This window comes from Paramormyrops kingsleyae, chromosome 3, assembly GCF_048594095.1.
Source record: "Paramormyrops kingsleyae isolate MSU_618 chromosome 3, PKINGS_0.4, whole genome shotgun sequence".
In the NCBI taxonomy this organism is placed as follows: domain Eukaryota; kingdom Metazoa; phylum Chordata; class Actinopteri; order Osteoglossiformes; family Mormyridae; genus Paramormyrops; species Paramormyrops kingsleyae.
The window spans coordinates 28,590,402-28,610,835 of NC_132799.1; the positions used below are offsets into that span (position 1 = coordinate 28,590,402).

At 41.8% G+C, this 20,434-nt stretch overlaps 1 protein-coding gene across 1 annotated transcript; it reads right to left on the minus strand.

The window, feature by feature from the left end:
- Positions 1 to 3,820: 3,820 nt before the first annotated feature.
- On the minus strand, positions 3,821 to 5,910 carry LOC140588376 (interferon gamma 1-like). The gene is made up of 4 exons (XM_072710378.1): positions 5,677 to 5,910; positions 5,250 to 5,321; positions 4,892 to 5,092; positions 3,821 to 4,282 (listed from the first exon to the last, which is right to left on the minus strand). The coding sequence occupies exons 1-4, from the start codon at positions 5,800 to 5,802 to the stop codon at positions 4,142 to 4,144; spliced, it is 540 nt and encodes a 179-aa protein (XP_072566479.1). The 5' UTR covers positions 5,803 to 5,910; the 3' UTR covers positions 3,821 to 4,141.
- Between the last annotated feature and the right edge of the window lie 14,524 nt (positions 5,911 to 20,434).

Here is a 20,434-nt window from a genome sequence, read left to right on the forward strand (position 1 = left end):
TACTAATGCAATCAGTAAAATCATTCACAATATGAAATGCTACCAAATAAACCACAATTCATTCATAACACTGTGATAGTTTCACTGACATATTGTATTTTTGTCTGGTTTGTACAAAATTGAGGAGGAGATAGACACAATTTTTGTTGGTGGGGGAGAGGGGTTAAGGGGGGAGGGGGTTCGCCCAGGCCACCATACAAGCTAGAAACACCCCGGACTGGGGGCCCAAGCCCACGTCATGAGCTTCTAAATCCAAGTCACAATTCATCAAGTAAAATGTACAAACACAGAGATGCGATGACTAGCAAAGAACTGTTTGTAACAGTACAACATGGTATTTAATACTATGCTTCTACAACTTTCAGGGGGAGGCTGCGAAGCGTGGATGTGAGGTCTGCCACAATCTGCATGAGCATTAAGAGTGGGAATTGGCAGACACATCCCGATTCAATATTATATTGACATTTGTTTGCCAATTCAATACGTATCACCATTTTTTAATAGTTTTTGCTGAAAAGCAGTTTTTCAGCTCAGAATGCACAGTGAAATGAATGAATACATTTCCTGACATGGGTGAAAAATAAACACTATGCTAGTTGTGGCTCAAAGGCCCTGTTTTTTGGGGGTTTTTTTGAGATTGCAAATCACAGTGTAAAAAACAAGTCATAAACCCATGAAGTCCAAGTGCAAGTCTAAGTCATGCATGTCTAAGTCCGAGTCACAAACACGCGACTGGACTCAAGCACCACAAACTGGGCACATAGCAACTGCTTTTGGTGGTAATTCAGCATTTCAGAAATTAAGAGAATTTGTTTCCATGGCAGAAGTTTGGAGAAAATCTGTCCACATTTCCTTCCACACGGTGTATGATTGAAGAGTGCCATCCGTGGGCGTTGGGGGGGGGGGTGCATGGAAGATTCAGGGAGCCCTGCACTTGACAGGGGCCCTTCAATATGTAAAATTATACATAAGATTGGGTGGGGGCCCAGACAATTTGTCAGGCGGCTCAGAATTTCTAGGTACACCCCTAGCACCATCACAATCAATTCCCTGACATGTTAGAACATAATCAGGATCTCTGTCTGGTGATACTAGTAGCGGTGTCTAAGGCTCTCTCAAAAAGGGTTGGGGCCACTCTGCAATGCATTTGTCAATTCCAGTGCAAATCAGGAAACGGAACTGGAGTTGGGATTGGGGGAAAAAACTCTGGGGAACAGAATTGGAATTGAATTTGGATTTCAGGGAGGATTAAATTCCAACTCCAGTTCCATTTCCTTGGATTTGGATTGGAATTGACGAATGCAATCCGGAATGGCCCCAACCCTGCCGCCCAATGCTATGAAAAGAGATAAAGTGAGGGACTAGCAGAGTGCCTGCTCAGTGGGAGGCTTTGGTGTTTATGTGCGGCAGCCGCCTCCCTGTGTTGGGAGATTTAGCTGGAACAGAACAGACAAGCGAAAAGCGAGCTCCAGTAGCTAAGAATGAAACTGCTGAAGACGATACTTTCTCCTGCACTGGGCGGCCTTGTGTCTTCAAACCAGAACAGGAATAAAAACAACACCGATGGAAGAAGAGGTTCACTGTGCCTCACATTCATGTTATGCATTTTAAAAATATGCAGAAATTTGCCCAGTGGAAGGCTCTACTAGAGAAACCATGAGAAAAGAGTCCGACCTTCTGGCTGGAGATAGGGGGTTGGGTCTAGAGGACTTCATCTTGACAGAGGCCTATTGCATGTAGAGCCGGAGACGAGATGCTGTTGCGCTCAGGACGTGGATGAGCTCTGTGATGCAGCTGAGGTTTGTGGTGTCAACTGTCACAGTCCGTGGGGGTTTATATGCACTGCTTACCGTAAGCAGTTCTGCATATTTTCTCAACATCCAGTGGGTTCCTGTGGATCGTCACATGACATCTCAGCTCGCGGCAGACGAGGGGGCTCAGAGCTGGAGATTTTAGACGTGAGAGTGTAAGGACTAAGGTCAGCAGCTGTTTGGTTACTGAAAGAAGCACAATCAACAGCCTAGTTATTGAGGCTCAGCTGTCAAAATAATAAGCTCCTGTAGATACAGAAAAATGAAACGTCATCCAAAAACGTCTTCCCCATAGTAAAACCAATTAGATATTCAAAGATTCTGAAGGACATTTGACCAATTACTCCCCCAGCATGAGGAATGCCTCGGAGCTATAACAGTAGGCAACACGCTATTAGTTAGTGAAGAATGCTGAAGCTGATGGAAGTTTGTTCATGAGCATGAAGCTGAGTATGCGTGTGAAGCTACTTTTGTAGGTGCTTATCGTTTATCTCCCCGTTGAAATTAGTCTTGGATCTCGTGGTTTCGTGCAACGCTGCGGTTTCGATGATCCCGGCAAATGCTGATTGCGGTTTCACGTGCCTCTTAGTCTGTGCTTATTTTTAACATGAAGAAATTCTTGGTTTCTTAGTCTTGTAGAAGACACCTTGGGGGGGGGGGGTTTAAGAGTCACTTATTGTAGCCTCATCGCCCCCACGTGCACACTGGGGCTGTTTGATGACAAGGAATACCTCCTCTAGCAAATTTCTGACAGATAAATGATGTGTTCAGAATGTACTTTTGTAAATGATACATTCATGCAGAGTTTTGTTTGTTGAATGTAGATATAAGCATAGTTTTTTTTTTTACAGGCACTCTGAAAAACTATGAAGTTGAAGATGGGAGAGTGAAAGTGTGAATCTCTTCCTTACAAGCCTTGTAGCTAAAACCCTACTGAGGGCTTGTGTCTCTCTTTACGATGCAGCCTCACATGTGCTGAGATGGGGGTGCATTTGGGCTGAGTAGAGTCGCATTTAAAGACAACCGTTGGAAAGCACTCTGCCAAGCGTGGGAAGGAACATATGTGAGACCTGAGCAGATGAGTAACAATGTTTCTCATTTTCAAGCAAGGTGTGATATTTCCGTGCAGTCTGTCTGTTTGGTTACTGCAAGAGGCGTGAGTGTGTGTTTCTGAGTGCTTTTGTGTGTGTGTGTGTGTGTATGTGTCTGTGTGTGTGTGGCAGTGTCTCTGCATGAGCGATAGACACATTGCATTGCAGTTATGGGTCCTATCCTCTCAGGATATGTTGACATTAAACCTTATGTATCCGGTTTCTAACACTGTCATTAAAAAGGATAGTGTGATGAGATAAATACAGTGCTTGCAGAAAGTGTTAATTCCTAATTCCGTAATAACATTGCAAATTTATTGGTTCTATAACAAAAGTCCATTGACAAGCAATGTTTAACATATTTGCATATATCTTCCGCAGAGACATTTTCATTTTATTGTGCCATTATTTTTTGACTGACTCGTTCAGTTCTGTTCTTACCATTTTGCTATTAATTGCAATTACGGTCATTGATCCCAAAGGGATACTAAACACAAACTTTAGGAGTAATTAAAAAGCACCCAGTGAGACTGCATGTCAGTGAACAGCTCAACTTACCCAAACTGTTAGTTGGGTTTTAATTTATTACTACTTGAAATTAATGTTGTACATAAACATTAAATGTTTCTACTTTAATTTATACTTTTTGTAAAATATAATATTTTTTATTATGAAACCAATAAATTTGCAATATTTTTACAGAATTAAGCAAGCGTTCCAAGACTTTCTGTGAGCGCTGATATGAGGTCCTTTCGTTCCAGTAGTGTGTTGCTGGAATAGGGCAGAGTCTTTCATCACTCAGATCATTCACTGTTTTTCACCAAGAAAAGACAATGGGATTCAATACTAAACTGTAAGACATGCAACACAATGAGATGCATCTTTCTTTGTTTTAATCATAGTCAGAGATAGTCAATATAGTCATAGACCATACTTCAAATGATTCTGCAAACTTACAGTGAGTTTAGATTATATTTGCATAAAATTGCAAAAACTGTGACCATCACCATTGAGCGCAATGGTATGGAGTTCTTTTGTCATTTTACAAACACTGTAGATAGAAAATGAATAAATAAATGTATAAATTCCATTTTTATACGAACACTTCATGAAAACAAATAAATTAATTAAAAAAAAAACCTTTCCAAAATTATACATAATAAATTAAATTAAAAAAGTTAAATTAGGTAACGTTAATTAAGTTAATTAAAGTTAAATGGAGCTGGCCTGGTGAAACTGCTATATCCGGCTTGTGCGGGTTTGCCGCTTCCTGCGAGAAAGTTCCTTGCACGCTTGCAGTTTGCTGCCCAGGAGAGATGCTCTGTTGAATACTGCCAACAGTTCTTGTATTGCCCTTCTCTGGACCAGCAGGTCATCAGGCTAAATGGAAGCAACAAAAGCCCTCAGGATGTATCACCACAGTTACTCTATCAGTGTGTAGAATGGTTCCCCTCAATGTCATATTTTTATGTTCGAAAGCAATGATTTAAGAAATTTAACATGCACTTTTAATCTCTGAGGTTTAGGTATCCCAGAAAAACAAAATTTTTTTTTGCAAGTCAAAGGAAAACGTAATCTATTTCATGACTGCATGTCGATGGGAAGATCAAGTGATCAAATCATCAAAGGAAATCATCTTTATAATCCTTGACCATCACACATGAAAAAGCAGAGTTATATATTCAGCATAATACGTTAATTCTCATATGAAGTCACGAGTCCAACATAGGCTAATCTTGGCAACTAGATCTTTGGTTCTATGTCTACAGCTAGTGACTGTTAGACATTTTTCAAGCATGTCTGATCTTGGATAAAAATTCTGCACATCCCATTTTGTACATTTCAGATAACCCAGTCATCACAACATCCAGAAATCAGCCACTACACCAGGCAGTGTTTTTAACGAAAACTCCTCAATAAGTGATCCCTGTCAGTTGTTTTCTTTTGAGACCAACTCAAGAGGCTTCCTGTGGTATCGGGTCCACTTACCGCAATTGCCCAGAGGTCCTGAAGATGGGCCTTCAGGGTTCCAGTGTTTGGGAAATGGTTCTTCTTTAAGGTTTCCAACCTACTCCTGGTATGGCTGATGCTGACCTTCATATCTGGATCTGTGGTGTCGTTCATCATGCGTGACAGAATGTTTACGTACACCTCCAGGACCTCTCCAATGATCACCCCTTGTTCCCCATCCTGTCAGAGCCAAACACAAGTCAGGGAGCTGTCCATCATCGAAAAACACACACTCCGGAATACACACAGTCAAACCGCTGGAAGCAGCAGGAGATTACATGACTGCTTTGCTGCAAAATGCAGCAAAGGTCAGTTAGTAATGTGAATTAATATTTACTTTAAAGTTTTCCAGGTTGTTCAGGCTTCTCAGGAAAATGGGGTTGTGGAACAAGGACTTGTCATTGGTTTTCTGCAAAGAAGAACAGAAGGGAGACATGTGTGGCACATGTTGGTGTCTTCAGACTCCTAGCTGAGACTGGAAGCGACAACGTTCTCTGTATAGTTTAACACTTCTGAAATGATAAAGCATGGCTCAGTTTCATTTGAGCAAACCACAAACTATATACTCACTAAACTATATACTCAGTCATGATGACTGGCTCAAGCAGCACCTTAAATTTCTCCAAAAACCATTGACGATAGATGACTGGATGGTCGGACTCAACATCATATCACACAGAGGCAAAAAGTTATTCTGTATCCATGATCCCAGCCAAACACTGACATATCGGACCAGTATCACCGCATACAGCGACTATACTTACAAAGTATTCCTTCATTTTTCTGAGATCATCCCTCATGTTATGTGATATAAAGTCAGTTGAATTCGCCCAGCTGAAAATCATCACAAATATCTTGCATAGAAGGTACAGCTTTGGTGAAGAGACCATTTGTTTCAAGGGTTGCGCCTCTGATCTGTCAAACTGTTCAAGTCGCTGTCACGATAAAGGCGTTCCGCGCAGTGCTATTTATCGATAGGTGCGAAGCTGAGGTTTCCTTGGTGTGGGTTGTGTTTTACGCTTATGGATTCCCAGGAAGCTCCTTTGTCTTGCTGATTTTGAGTTTTTGTTTTCTGGTAATAACCTTGTCAGGTAACTCGGTGAAAAAAAAAAGCCTTTAATAGACACAGTGTCAGTTGAGCTGCTACATCTCTGTGTTAATATGCCTGTTTCTAAGGTGAACAGAGGATGGAAATGAGTTGGACATGACTGACCATTTCAAACATGGACTACAGAACACATCTGAACTGGGGGAGGGCAATTGAGGGGTGTATGTCTTGTCCACCTGTCTGTTTTCTTATGAAACATTGGTATATATTCTTTTGTTGTTTACAAAACATGCATAAGTCTGGAAATACTAATAATAGGATTCATTATTCTATCCTTGGCATCGTTTCCTAATATTCTCGTGAAGGTAGTGGGGTCGAGTACTTTGCATTAAGCGGGGACTGTTTTACCTGTACAGGAAAACCCTAGACCAGAGGACAGGATACCACAGAATGAAACTTTATAGGGGAATTCTCTTTTTGCCTAACTCGTTCTGCACCCCATAAGACACACAAAGATGAGAGCGAGCTTGGGGCAGGCAAAGGGCAGCCGCCTAAGGTGCCAATGGAGTCGGGTGTTAAGGGCCTTGCTCAAGGGCCCATGGACCTGTGGCTTTTCTGCTAAGGCTAGAGCTCAAACCAGTGATCTTCAACACACTGCCTCCCAGTGCCGTCATAAAATAATGTTTCATATCATGCTCCACTGAGCGGGCTCCCTGGATTGCCCCGATTAACACTTGCACCTGTTCCTTGCCTTTGTATCCCAGCCTGCCCTCACACTAAGTACAAGGTATTGCTTCCTTCCATGGTGCTTACTGAGCAATTAACTATTGTTTTCTGTCTCTCTAGTTCCCTACTTGCTTTCACCTCTCCTACCCTCCTTAATCCCCATTGCCTTCCTGCTTATCCTGTGTGTTATCGTGCTTGTGTAGGGTTGATCTTCCCTGTTTTCGACCCTCCAGGAACCGTGACCTCAACAAAGATCCCAGCGTGTCAGCTATATTTCTGGTTGCCTGTTTTCCTAAATAAAACCCTCTTTCTCCACTCTCTGGTCTCCCGAGCTTCTGTCCCTACCAGAGGTGACAGAATAACTCGTTGAACAATGGATTTGGCTGAGTCCCACCTCCAGCTTCAAGACTACCAGGCGAAGATCTCTCAGCTGGAATCGGTGGGAAATCAACTCGTGGAAGGACATTGGGCAGCGGCTCCTCTTCATGCTTCTCCTCCTTGACCGGTCACATCGTGTCTCGATCACCGTTCCGGAAAAGTAGAATGGAGATCCCAAGCAGTGCCGCTCTTTGCTGATGCAGCGTGGCTTATTTGTAGATTCTCACCCAGAGATTTTCATTGAAGACACCTCCTGGGTGCAGTTTGCGATTTCACTACTGACTGGTCAAGCCTGAGAGTGGCCGACTGCCCTGTGAACGGAGAAGAGCCCCACTCTGGATTCCTCTGTCACCTTCCGAGGGCTTTTGGAGAAGTCTTTGGCCATCCTGGAGAAGTCTTTGACCATCCCATGGTAGGTCGGGGAGGCAGGGATTCTCTCTGCAACCAGATTTTTAGTCCCTATCCTCTGGTTTGGGGTGGCTGACATCCTGTCTGCAAGTCCTGTACCAACATGCTCTGAATCCAGAGTTGCAGGTGGAGATTGTGTGCCATGGAGAGACATGGACTTTCCATTGCGCCGGACAACATCATCCGGGATTGCTGCAAATCACATGCCTGGACAGAGTCTGCCCACATGTTACCGAGGCTCTGGCACAAGGTATCATCCATCCTTCCAAGCACCCTGTCAGCCTCTGCAACCAAGAGAGTTCCCATTCAGGTAGGGGTCTCCGCTCTCGTTGGCGTCACACAGAAACAGGTGGTGGTTCCTTGTACCCTCATGTAGGATGGGACAACCGCAGATGCGGTGACACTCCTGGATAGTGGGGCAGCCTCGACCCTCTGCACTGGGGGTCTAAGGGGTAGAAGGTAAACGGTTAACCTACAGCACAGTGCCGCTTCTCCTGCAAGTAGGACTGGATCATCAGGAGAACATCCAGCGGCTGTGTGATATGAAGTCAGTCAAACTCATCCAAGAGTTGCATCTCTGATCTGTCAAAATGTTCAAGTCGCTGTCAAGACTGTCTGAATGCCGATAGATTTCAGCCCTTGGTGCACTGTTATTTATTGACTGCTGCAAAGCTGAGGTTTCCTTCATGTGGGTGGTCTAGAATTCTGTGTTGCGCTTATGGATTCCTGGGGAGCTGTCTTACTGATGTCGAGTTTTTGTTTTCTCGTAACAACCTTGTCAGGTAACTTCCACCAGCTCCTTTGTCTTGCTGAATTAAAAAAAAAAAGTGTTTGAAAAGAGTTTACGTATAAAATGAATAAATTAAATACCAGAGTTAAATTAGATCAAATGAAATTAAGTTAATTAAGGTTTGCTTCTTATAAGTTTTCTGACAATTCTAGAATTCTGGAATCTGCTTACAAATTCCCAGGAAAGCTGTGCGCTGGGGTATTATGAGAGCAATGTTTCCCACCCCAGTCCTCGGGACCCCTATACATACACATTTTTGCTATCTCCCAGCTCCCCACACACCCACCCCAGGCATTAGTATCCCTGATTGGCTGGGAGTTGACAGGGAGCAAAAACATGGGCTGTCAGGGGGACCCCAAAGACTGGGTTGGGGGATATTTCAATAAGAGACGAAAAGGGACTGTGGGTCGGCTGCCCAGTTTCTTCTTCAAAAAAAAAAGATCGCTTTTTTTTTTTTTTTTTTACAGTTAAGCCGTCAAATGTGATAAAATGAAAGATAGAGTTTATCCTTTATGCAGTGGTGGACTTTCGTTCTGCAACATATTAATTGCTGATTCCTACTGGTCTGACAAAAATTCTGCTCAGAAATGTAAGCAGTGTAAAAATTTCCTATAAATTTGTAAACTCATTGCACTTATTGAATATTGTTCATTTATCAAATCTTGATCCCAGAGAGAAATTCTTCTGAATACAGCAGCAAATATGTGGGGCACAGATGAACATACATGTAATGCAAACTGGACAAGGTACAAAGGCAAAACACAGAGCGAACGAAATAAACATAGTCAAAACAAATTAAAAACCATGCAGTGCACAAATATAATCCTGTATTAATGAATATTAATAAAAAAAAATGCTAGGGATAAAATAACAGTAAATTAGTGAATGGCAATGTGCAATTATAATGTGCAATTAAAATAAATAGACAGCATCCAAACTTTTTCTATGGCAAAGATGTGATGCTTCCTGGCGTGTTACGGCTGTCGGGGGCCTTAGAAAGTAAACTCTGCTCTGGCCGTTCAATTCAGTTTTCAATTCAATTTATTTTTATATAGCACCTTTCACAACAGAGTCTCCCCAAGGCGCTTTACATGGATGTGTTGTGACACATTACAACATCATTAGGGAGAGTAATACAAAGCAGGGAAAAAGAAAGACAAAGAAATTAAATAAAGAAAGCCAGATGACAACGGAGGAGAGGCCTTTTTTGTACAGTGCTGCTGTGTTGTCCGCCCAGCCCAGTCTGCTGTTCAGATGGATCCCTGGGTGTCAGGGTTGGAGCCCATCCTATTTGTTATGTCCCTGTTTGGCCAGCAGGTGTTGCTGGCCATGGCTCCCGTCTCCAAGCCCTTTATCTCTAGTGTGTTTTCCTTGTTCCTTGATAGTCCAGTTATCAGTGTATTAAAGTGCCTGGCTTTGTTTCACTCCTAAACGAGTCATTGTACTTTGTTCTGTGAGTGGTATTCTGCCTGCATTGCTAATTCTGGTCTCTGTATTAGGTCTATTTTATTCAGTTTGGAGTGTTATCCCATTTTTATTTCTGACCCCTTATGGTCTTTCTTTGTTTTTTTTTTTGGTATCTGTTCCCAGCATATTTGGGTAGTTAAACCCTTGTTGTCTCGGAGCTGCTAAGTGGATTGTCACCTTTTCCCTGGCTGCACCATGCTAACGTTCCCCTGAAATAGGCAACACGCCAACCCTGCTAGAAGTACTGGTGTTGTATAGGAAGCTTGTATTTTTAGGTAATTCTTGAAAGTAACATACAGAGCAGGCCAGCAGGTAATCTGCAGATGAGAAAGTCCTATGAAATCAAGTAGTAGACATAGGGACCCGCGTGTTAATCCTCAGCACACGTCTGTTCAAGCTTTCGTAAACTGAATGCAATGCCTCTACAGTGTTTCGTATTCATGATTTATGGTAACAGAATCGACCTCGTGGACAAACGGTTGAAACCTCATCTTGAACGTATATTTAAAAACGCTCATAATCATGTTTCTTCTTACTAGATGAATGACACCTGGGATACGTATTAAACTGTGTATTTCAAGTACAAATATTATTAATCTTATTAACAGGGCTTGTTTATACGACGACATCTCGGTGTAAGATGGGAGCGACGCCTTCACGTTCCAGCACGGGTTCCGTTGTGTTTCGGAAACCGCGAACTGTCAGTCTTGCGTCATGCAGGTCTTAGTCATTATCATGTCGGTTTGTGCTGCTACATCAGTCAGCATATCCAGCCCAACACCACGTCACACACCATACCTTGTTCTTCCTAATACGGACACAACAGGTTTCCTCGTCTTGCTGCTAAAATAAGCGGAAATCCTTGTCCCCACAGCAGATTAGTCAAGATTAAATGTTTCATTATGCTCGTCCATCGAATGTACTTAATCTGGACCAGAAGGTTGCTGGCTTAGTTCTGTCCTGGGCCTATCACTGTCATCCTTAAGAAATGCTTAAAATTTCGGTTGCTCCAGTAACAATGGACCGTAAACCACTATGGTGCATATAGTATATAGCGATACCTGCTTACTTGTCACTTTGATTAGCCAAAGAGCAGGGAATGGAGCTTGTTTGTCATTGGGGTGAGCCGTCCCACACTGTCACACCTGTTGTGCCATTCAGGTGGATCTTCCAAGCATTTCTCCAGCACAGACATGGGGGCATTCCCCATACGGCCAATGAAAGTCATTAAGAAGCAAAACTTCGATATCAAAACCCACACACAAGGCTGCAGTTAAAAAATTTTTTCTCGTAAGGACTGCGTCAGGTAACTTAGTGAAAAAAGAAACACCGAAATAGACGCAGCGTCAGTTGAGCTGTTGTCAGGGTGAGGATGTCCATCAGGTCCTCAAGTCGTTGGCTGTTCCGTACTTTCCCACATTCCTTGTGACTTCTAGCCATAGTGTTTAGTTAATTAGTGAATGATTCACACCTGTGTCTCATCTGGTGTTTATTACTTGCATATACTTGTGCCTGCACATGTCCTGTTACTGTGTTAGTCTTCGTGTGCTTGTTTCCCGCATGCTGCATATCCCCGTAGGTGTGTGCTACACTTTCCTCTGACTTAGTTTTGGCCCTAGTTGATCCTTGTCCAACTTACCTGTCCTGGTTTTGACCCCGGTGGCCATTTTTGCTTCTAGTGTCTCTAAAGTTCAGTTTACAATCAAGCCTCTCTGTAGATCATTATTCATTCACCATTGACCCATCATGGCACAGCACTTATCCTGCTTATTGTCTATGATTGACACCAAGTTTATTTAACAACAACATAATCTGGGCAGTGTGGGGCTTTGCGCTTCTCTGTGCCTGTGATCGGCGTTTCAAATCCCGATTTAACTGTTGGGACCTTCTTCAACCCTTTAGAGATCTACATTGATTCTTATCGTACCAAATGTGTAAATGTTCATTTCAAAACGTTATCATTCAGGCGGATCGACTGGGTTATGATGGGGTTACGTTCTGATAAACAGAACGGAATTGGAATACCCATTGTAATATCGTTGAAATATCGTAAGACACACCATCAGATCCTGGGGAGCGTCTGTATACGTAACACTGTCAGAAATAACAATATTTCAGCATTAGCATACTGTGAAACAAACAATAACCACTCTTAGCATTTAGCTTATCTTCAATTTGAATGCAGTAATGTTACGCAACTTGTAACAGTCGAAGTTATGAAATGTACCTTTAAGACTGTATGCCTGTGTGTGAGAGACAGCCTAATCAGACAGTGCATTGAATTTTTTATAAGCAACTGAGAAGCACACACGAATGTCCATTGTTACTTTTATTTCTTTTGTCTCTCTCAACTTAATTGTAAGGGTTAGGTTACACGTGGCTTCTGTTTCATTCATATATGATTGAATAGTATCTGTAAGGCCGGACTTGGTGAGGCTGAGTTATTCACGTTAGCGATAAATGGTGAACATTGTGGAAATCCCAACGGCAGTGTGGCTGTGAGTTTCTAGTTAAAGCCGTCTATGAGCTGTCTCAACCAGGAAACGCGGACCCAAGCTCTTACACCCGCAGACCATTTGAGAAAAGAGATGAACTCTCTCATCTTCAGGAGACTATTAGTATGACCAATTTGTCAGTCCCTCCAGTTAAAAATGATTATTAATCCGTGTCCATTTGGGATAGAATGGAAAAACGTACTTTTACATTTAACGTGCCGCGTCACAGTCTTCAGACGCGTGATGAGAATAGGGTTTTTCTTTTGCTTGATGTCTGAAAAAGAAACTCAATGACCCAAGTGTTAAACTGTAGCTTCCTGGGGAGGGGGGCTGGGCCCCTGTGACTCAAGGGGTAACAAAACCATTAGCAGGATGAAGGGCGCAGCCGGCGTGTTCATGCTCTTTACACTCACTGAGTGGTCTAGCGTTTTCTACACATGAAATCATGTGACTCAGCATCGCCAAGTTCCAGGGGATGACTGTGGGCTTTTGCAGATTTCCCCTCAAACGGGTTTCCTTTAAATCCTATGTCACTTAGTCTTTAAGACACTGCTTTGAGGGTTAACCCTTTATGTAATAGAGGATAGGGTCTGGGGCACTATGGCTGCAGGTGATATACTTGTGGTTAGTTACTTGGGGCTTTCTAGTAAAAGTATAGTTCCTTTCTCACAAAAGGCAACACCTATGCGCCGCTTTACTATAAGAGGTGAGGCATGAGTAGTAAGAAGTAGATCCTTTTTATAAAAGTGCAACGTGTCCATGAAATTCTGCCAACTTTAAAACTAATTTTGACGTAACATTATTTCACCTTTAGTTTTATGAGAAAAGACAAACTAATGTGGTCTCCCTTTTCGGTTAATGGTGTTGATATGGGTCAGATTCATGAGTCTTTGTCTCAGTCTTTAATGTTAAATATCCATGTTTTAAAATGGCAAGTGTATATTATGTTTATATGTCTTACTATTTATATTACATTTATTACACATTTGTAATGACCAATGAGAACGATATTGGTGCTCAGAGTATGACTCCGCGCATCATAAATCTGAAACTAACAATAAAAGTGTTAGATAGTTTGATTCTGACTTTTGACTTTGACGTTTGTATTTCTGGCCTGCAGATTATATAGTGGTGATTTTCCTGGATTTAAATTCCTTGTGACAGCTCTGAAACGTCAACGTTTTTACCACACCTCATCAATTCCGATAAACGAGGCCGGCTCCACAGCCCGGTCATGGAAGGGGTTCTGGAGGGCCTGACGATATGGGCATCGGTGGACGGATTCCCCGGAAGTCGTGTCTTGCTTGCCTACCCATCTCGGAGCGTCTTGCCCATCTGTGACAGAAACTGCTGACACAGAGACTGGGCCGACACCTTGGGCTACCACTGGCATCGGTGACGCAGGGCGACAGAAACCGAAGCAACAGCTCACTCGTCCCTCGCCTTCCCGTTCGCTGGGGGAGGCGTACATCGGGGTGTTTCGGTGCTTGTTCCAGCCGCAACGACAAACTCTTTTCCTCTAAAATCATCTGCGATTTGCATGTATATAAAACAACAATTTCCTAAGGAATATTACGCAATTACCCAAAAAAATGCCAGGGATTCATTTTCATCTTTCGCGATTTCTGCAGTTTACGCTTTAATGCTGAAAACCCTGGAACTCTATTACAAAGTTGGTTGCGGAATCTGCAATTAAACATAAATAATTCATTTATTGTGCTATAATATACCATACTTAAATTTTTAAACATACATTTTAGCATTACATGAATGATCCTAATTGATCCAATGATTTTTAATTCATATCTATTCAATTATAGTCAAACAATATAAATGTCTAAACTGGGATTTCATTTCTAATTTCAGTCAATAAAAATTAAGGTTATTCGATTTTTATCGTGGAAGATTGGTGCCTCACAGAACCACTATTGTAATGCATAAAAGCAGAACTTTTGCAATTCGTATCCTATGGTAATTCTCCATTAGCAACTGAATTCAACTTAAAACCTATTATCAGTATTTCTCCTATGCCTTTTATTGCTATTATTCTCAGAAGTGATGCTTTTATTTCCTAGAAAGCAAAAGGATCCATTTTTTTTCAAGTATGTTTTCCTGAGACCAATAGTTGAAGACAATTAAAAATGCATAAAATACTTTATCCGCGTATTTAAACAAGTAACATATGTGGCAGGCATTGGGTTCTATTACAGATTCCCATCACAGTTTCATTTTAATAAAGAAAGTAGGTTTTTAACTTTTATGTGAACTTATAAACTCAGTGGTCAGTTTATTAGGTACAATTGCTTGCTGATGCAGACAGCCTGGTCCTCTGAACAGCAAATCATGCGGCAGCTCCTGTTTAACTAAGCAGAAGAACGACTGAGGCGTCGGTTCTAAGTAATTCTGAATGTGTTGTGATTGGTGCCATATGCGTCAGTTTCAGCATCTCAGAACCAGTCTCCCTCCTGGGATTTTCACACACTGCAGTGTCTAGGATTTACAGAGAATGGTGTGATGACAAAAACACCCAGTCAATGGAATTTCTGTGGCCAAAAACACCTTGTTAATTAGACCGGACAGGGGAGACTGGCCAGACTTGTAAAAGCTAACAGGAATGCCCAGAAGCAGATTACCATGGTCACAGGCCCTGTGCTATTTGAACTATCAGAAGCCCCATTAATATATCCTACAATAATATACAGATTAGGGGGCAATTTGAGGATATTAGATACTAAACCATTAAACGTCTATACAATCTGCCTTTACGGACAGATCGTTAGTATCGTTCTACAGTGCACATTCTGTCTATTGCATTTCTATGGCTCATACCTGCATCTAAAGTAGTTTTGTCAGCCAAAAAAAATTAATAGCAAACAGCAGGGAGCGCGCTGGATCGCTTTCTCTCTCCATTTCGCGCCCTCGTCCCAGCATCTAATGCACAACGTACAACACGTTCGCCTATCTGCCAACGTAGTGACAGTGACATGGACATCATGGAGGATTCGGCCTCTAAAAAGAATTTGGAGTCAGTAATATGGAACTTGTTTGGATTTTACAAAATCGACATGACGCAAACAGCAGTTAATTGCGTAATTTGCAAAGATAAGGATCACTCGTTTTTCACCATCTCAAAAAAAAACACCTGAATGAGTCTGCTGACAGTAAAAAAACAAGAGCTTTTTTTTTCTTCGACCACGCATCAGCTGCTATAACCACACAGTCATTTGCAAAGAAAAAAAAAAAAAACGTCTTAAAAGCGCAGATGAAAAAGAATGTTATTAAACACAGCTAGCTGAGGCCCCTCTTTAGCGAAGGCCGCTGGACTCCAACCTGGGTAAGCCCATGCATTGAAGTGCCACTGCGAAGACCTCAGGTGCAAAATCAACAGCTCAGTACAACAGTGGTGATGAGAAAGGCGCACAACTCTCAACCCTGAGCCTTGAAATCTCCACTGTGATATTGCATAGATTTCTGAAAGTCACCTGATGTCATCCTACAATTCATGAGTTGACGGTCATCTCTGGCATTAAAAAGTTACTTCTGCCCTCTACCTGTCAGGTTTCTGTTCGTTCCCAGTTTCTCCTGCAGCTTCACCTTATTCTTGTGTGCTGCTGTCTTGGAAATTTTTAATGTATTATTTTATTAATACAGAGTGGTCTTGTAAATGACATTGAAATACACTATGCATTTGCACCATCAACCCCTGTTACATATTCCAAGTGTGAACAGACTTATTTCCCTGACAATATTTTCTGATGTAAGTGATAATGGTTTGGTATTTACATGATTACTCATCTCATTGACCGAGCGCTTTTTTTCTGAGTAGGGAGGCACCTTTTCCGTGAAGCAGACTGGGGTTTGTCATTTTCTTAAAGCTACGCTCCTTAAAGTGGAACCTCTAGGAAGAGGTGATGTAAGGAGAGCCGTGCTTTGTGGCCGGTTTCCTGCGCTGCGGTGCCCTGCTCCTCGGGGCTTCTTACACCTCCGCCGTATTGCTTTTGCAGTTATACAACGGCATTTCCTCTCTCACCATATGCATATGTCCTATTGCTTCTCACAAAACAGCAGCAGCCTATAGAGCAGACTAAAAATAATCACATGGTAACTGCAGGGGGGGGGGGGGTGCCCAATAGGCAACATAGACGAGCGCCTAGGGCACCATTTGATTAGAGGAAGAAAAATCAGAAGAAATACGTCTGATTTGCATTCTGTGACATTACAGTTATTTACACTAGGTTTAACATGCCACTATTTTTCTTCTGAGATAGATGTAAGGCAGCTAGTTAGCAGTCAAATGTGCTACTGCGGATTGTGGGGGGTGGGGGGTGCGGATTGTGGGGGAGCCACAGCAGAATCTGTCTGAGGACCCAAGAACACCCAGGGCCAGTCCTAAAACATAGCAATGGAGCACATACCACTCTCGCTTACACACACTCACACACGTTTGTGTTAATATCTTTGTGGGGACTGTCCATTCATTTCTATGGGAGAAACCCTTTTCTCAACAATGACGACCCCTACCCAGCCCTAAACTTAATCACAAGTGACCAAACAAAATACAAGCCATTTTCAGTTTTTTTTTTTTATTGCAGTCTCTGATTTTTTCTAAAATTGAATTTCCCCTTGGGGGAAATATGGTCCCCACAACGTCAAAATAACAAGTTGTAATCATATACAATGTACTGGGACATGACAACCCCCCCAGACACATACACACTCCTATTTTAAAACTAAAATTATCATCATAAATAATTATAGTCATGATATTGAAATACATTAATCTTATAATTGTTGAAGGTTTAACTCACAAAGAATTTCTTACCTTTGTATTTAGTATCTAGTTTGATCAGAATTTCTCATAATTTTCAATATTACATTCATATGTACAATACAACAATGTACACTATTAGACCAAAATATTTTTGTGTATGGATGGTGTTTTTGTTATGGATGGTGCTGTACGATGATTCAACATAAAAGTGAATTGTAAAATTGTAATGTAATTTCGAAAGGAAAATTAAGACAAAGCTTTCACATTCTAAATGTCAGCATCACCAACAAATAAATAACATCTGCCTATAAAATGCTGATGTTGATGCTTAAAAGCCATGGCAGAGATGAACACACACACAAACACATGTGCGAACGTACAGACGCGCACACAGACACACGAGCACGTACAGACACATACATGCACGCGCGCGCACAACCACACACATGAGCGCGCATGTACAGACACTCGCACGCAACTACAAACAACCACACGCACACGCGCGCACAATCCTTTTTTTTCCCCAAGAGTGACATCTGTAGGCCAAAACTCAGTTTTGCTTTTATGATGCTGACTGACAGAGACCTAGGTGACAAAAATGAGTAGAATGGTTTAGTAATACTTTACTAATCCATAATCCCTGTGGTGAAATGATCTACTGAAGCCAGGACTTAAACCAGTGATCATCCGGTCACTGGCACATTACTTCCTGAAGTATACTTACGTGTTTAGTTTCTACTGATAGCAATTTTGCATCATTAATATTTTGTTCAGCAAAATCAACAACAATAATGACAGTAATAATAGGGGCAGCATGGTGGTGCAGTGATTAGAACTGCTGCTTCACACCTATGGTCCAGTTTGCATGTTCTCCCAGTATCACCGCAGGGTTTTTCCCCAGTGCTCCACTTTCCCCCTTAGTCCACAAACAGGGTTAATTGGAGTTACCAAATCGTCCCTAGGTTTGCATGTGTGAGTGAAGGGTGTGTTAGTGGGCCCTGTCCTGGGTTGTTCCCTGCCTTGTGCCCATAGGCTCTAGACTCCCTTTGACCCTGAATAGGACAAGCGGTTTCAGAAAATCGATGGATAATATTAATAATAAAAAACCACAGCACCCTGCAACCCTGAGCAGATTAAGCAGTTAGAAGATGGATGGTCAGACAGACAGATGGGTGGATGCATGATAGACCTGTTACAACGGCTGACATCAGGAGAATTGTGGAAAAAGTCGGTGGAATTAAGTGCAAACCAATGGAAGAGGGCTTGCAGTGGCCGGATTCTAACACTAGAGGGAGTCTGCAAGTTGACCGTACAAGTCAGTCTCCAATCATGTCTATGAAACTTCCACTGAGTGACGGAAATGGGGGGTGAACCTGGGATCAGGTTATTGGGCTGAAGCCCGGGATATTTTTTGAGAAAGTCAAACAGGCAAGTGTATGGATCAGGATGTCTTGTAAGAATTAAACACGTATTTACAAGCTGTAAGAAATATACATTTATTTTAAATACACAACTTTTAAAATATGTCTCATATTTATATGCATCATTGCTCTCTGGGCAAGGCGTCTCCCCTTTGCTACACAAATCCTATCAAATGGATGATTAATAAATAACTCATAATAAAAGAACAATAAATAAACATTTAAACTCAATTTTAACGTAATGCTTAAATAAAAACAAAAAAGTTACTTGTGAGGTTCTGCTTAGTTTCATAAACATACATTAATGTTTAACTCATACACATTGTTTAAAGCAATAATGAAAGTATACAAATTCTCCTCTGTCACTACAGCCTCAAGGGGTTTGGCTGAATAACAGGACACTTGGACATCCGCTGTCTTTGCTCTATCACAATTTCTTTGGGGGGGCATCCTCACCCCGTGGATGAAGGTAGTATTCTACCCGGAGTAGAACCGTCTTGAACTCTCCCACCGCCTTGGGCAAACCATCAGCTTTCATCTGTCAAAGTTTGATATCAGCAATTCAGCATCAGTACCGAACCCTGCATCAGTGCCCCCTTCTCTGTGTGCTGCCATACTAACCCAGAACATCTCTGACTGTTATAAAAACATATGTGAGCAGAGCTTCTAGGGGCCCTGAACACTAACTAATGGGAGAAAGCACAGCATGTCGTGTGTTGAGTGTATATTATATGCTTATCAGGCTGAGGGGCATGTAAAAAAAATGTTCTACAAGATCTAACATGCAATATGCGTAACTTAGCACTGTATACTGTTAACGTTAACAGAAAACCTGCACACTGCTTACCTCAGTAAAATTCCGTTTTATGTTTTCAATGATTTCTTTCTGAACTGGGGTTAGAGAAATTGAGATTTTTCTCGCCTGCAGATGACATGAAAAGGGTTTGTCTCAGAAATACATTTTCAAAATCTGAAAGTTTCAGGATATCGGTAGTTTTAACCAGGGGCGTCAGAAGCATTTTGAATGTGGGGGGGACACACTGGCATAAAATTAATATTTTATGATAAATGTGGGGGGGACCAAACGAATAATTATGAAATGAAGGGGGACACGTCCCGCTCAGATTTAATGTAGGGCTAAGGATATTAGTAACATAATAATAATAATAATAGCCTATATGTACATATATACACATCTCTCTGTATACGTATTGGAATATTTAAAAATAAAACAATTTTAAGCTCAGTATGGGTACATTTGGGAGCCATCGTAGGGCTTAAAATAAAACGAAAAGTTCACAAAAAGTTTGCTCACAAAAATCGGACCACAAGCAAGGTACGCGATAGGCAGAGAACTGAAATGCATCGGGGAAAAATCCGCGGTACAGCGGGGGCGCGATAACTGAACCGCGATATAGCGGGGGACCACTGTAATTAAAAATAGGGCCGTCACTACTGATTATATCTGTAATTGACTAATCGTTTATATACAGTGTAATATAACAAAACAATATATACAGTAAGCGCAAGGCAGGAAGCAGCCAGCCGTTGCAGGGTGCCAACTCAGTCGCACATAATTCAGTCACTCCAATTCACAGTTAATGTAAACCAGAGGATCCTCCGAAAAGCCATGAACACAAAGGACGAACATCAGAACACAGAGCTGGCCGCTGTGTAGCTGTGCTGCCTTCAAGCCTTGCATGATGCACAATGTTAATATTGACATTGCGCATGCAGTAGCCACACTGCAAGGGCAGCAACAGTTTGCTGGGTTCAACCCATAAGTTGCATTAAAACATTTTACTCAGTCATAGGAAGCGAAACTTAACAATCGCTGCAATTTCAATGATGGGTTATTTTCAGCATTATATAGTGTATGTTAAGCAAATCAGTCTAAAGTTTACTGCCGCTGCTTTTACATGAGCTCTGCCCACGCTCTCCAAGTCATAATCATAATCATTCTCATCCTTGTTGTTGGACCCACTCATAGACTGCATGGCGCTTTTGTAAGAAATTAA

Coding starts and splice junctions, on each gene's coding strand:
- LOC140588376 (XM_072710378.1), bottom strand. CDS start 5,802: ATGGTCTCTTCACCAAAGCTGTACCTTCTATGCAAGATATTTGTGATG. Junction 5,093..5,249: donor ACAACCTGGAAAACTTTAAA/GTAAATATTAAT, acceptor TGGCTCTGACAG/GATGGGGAACAAGGGGTGAT. Junction 4,283..4,891: donor AGGACCTCTGGGCAATTGCG/GTAAGTGGACCC, acceptor GCTTCCATTTAG/CCTGATGACCTGCTGGTCCA.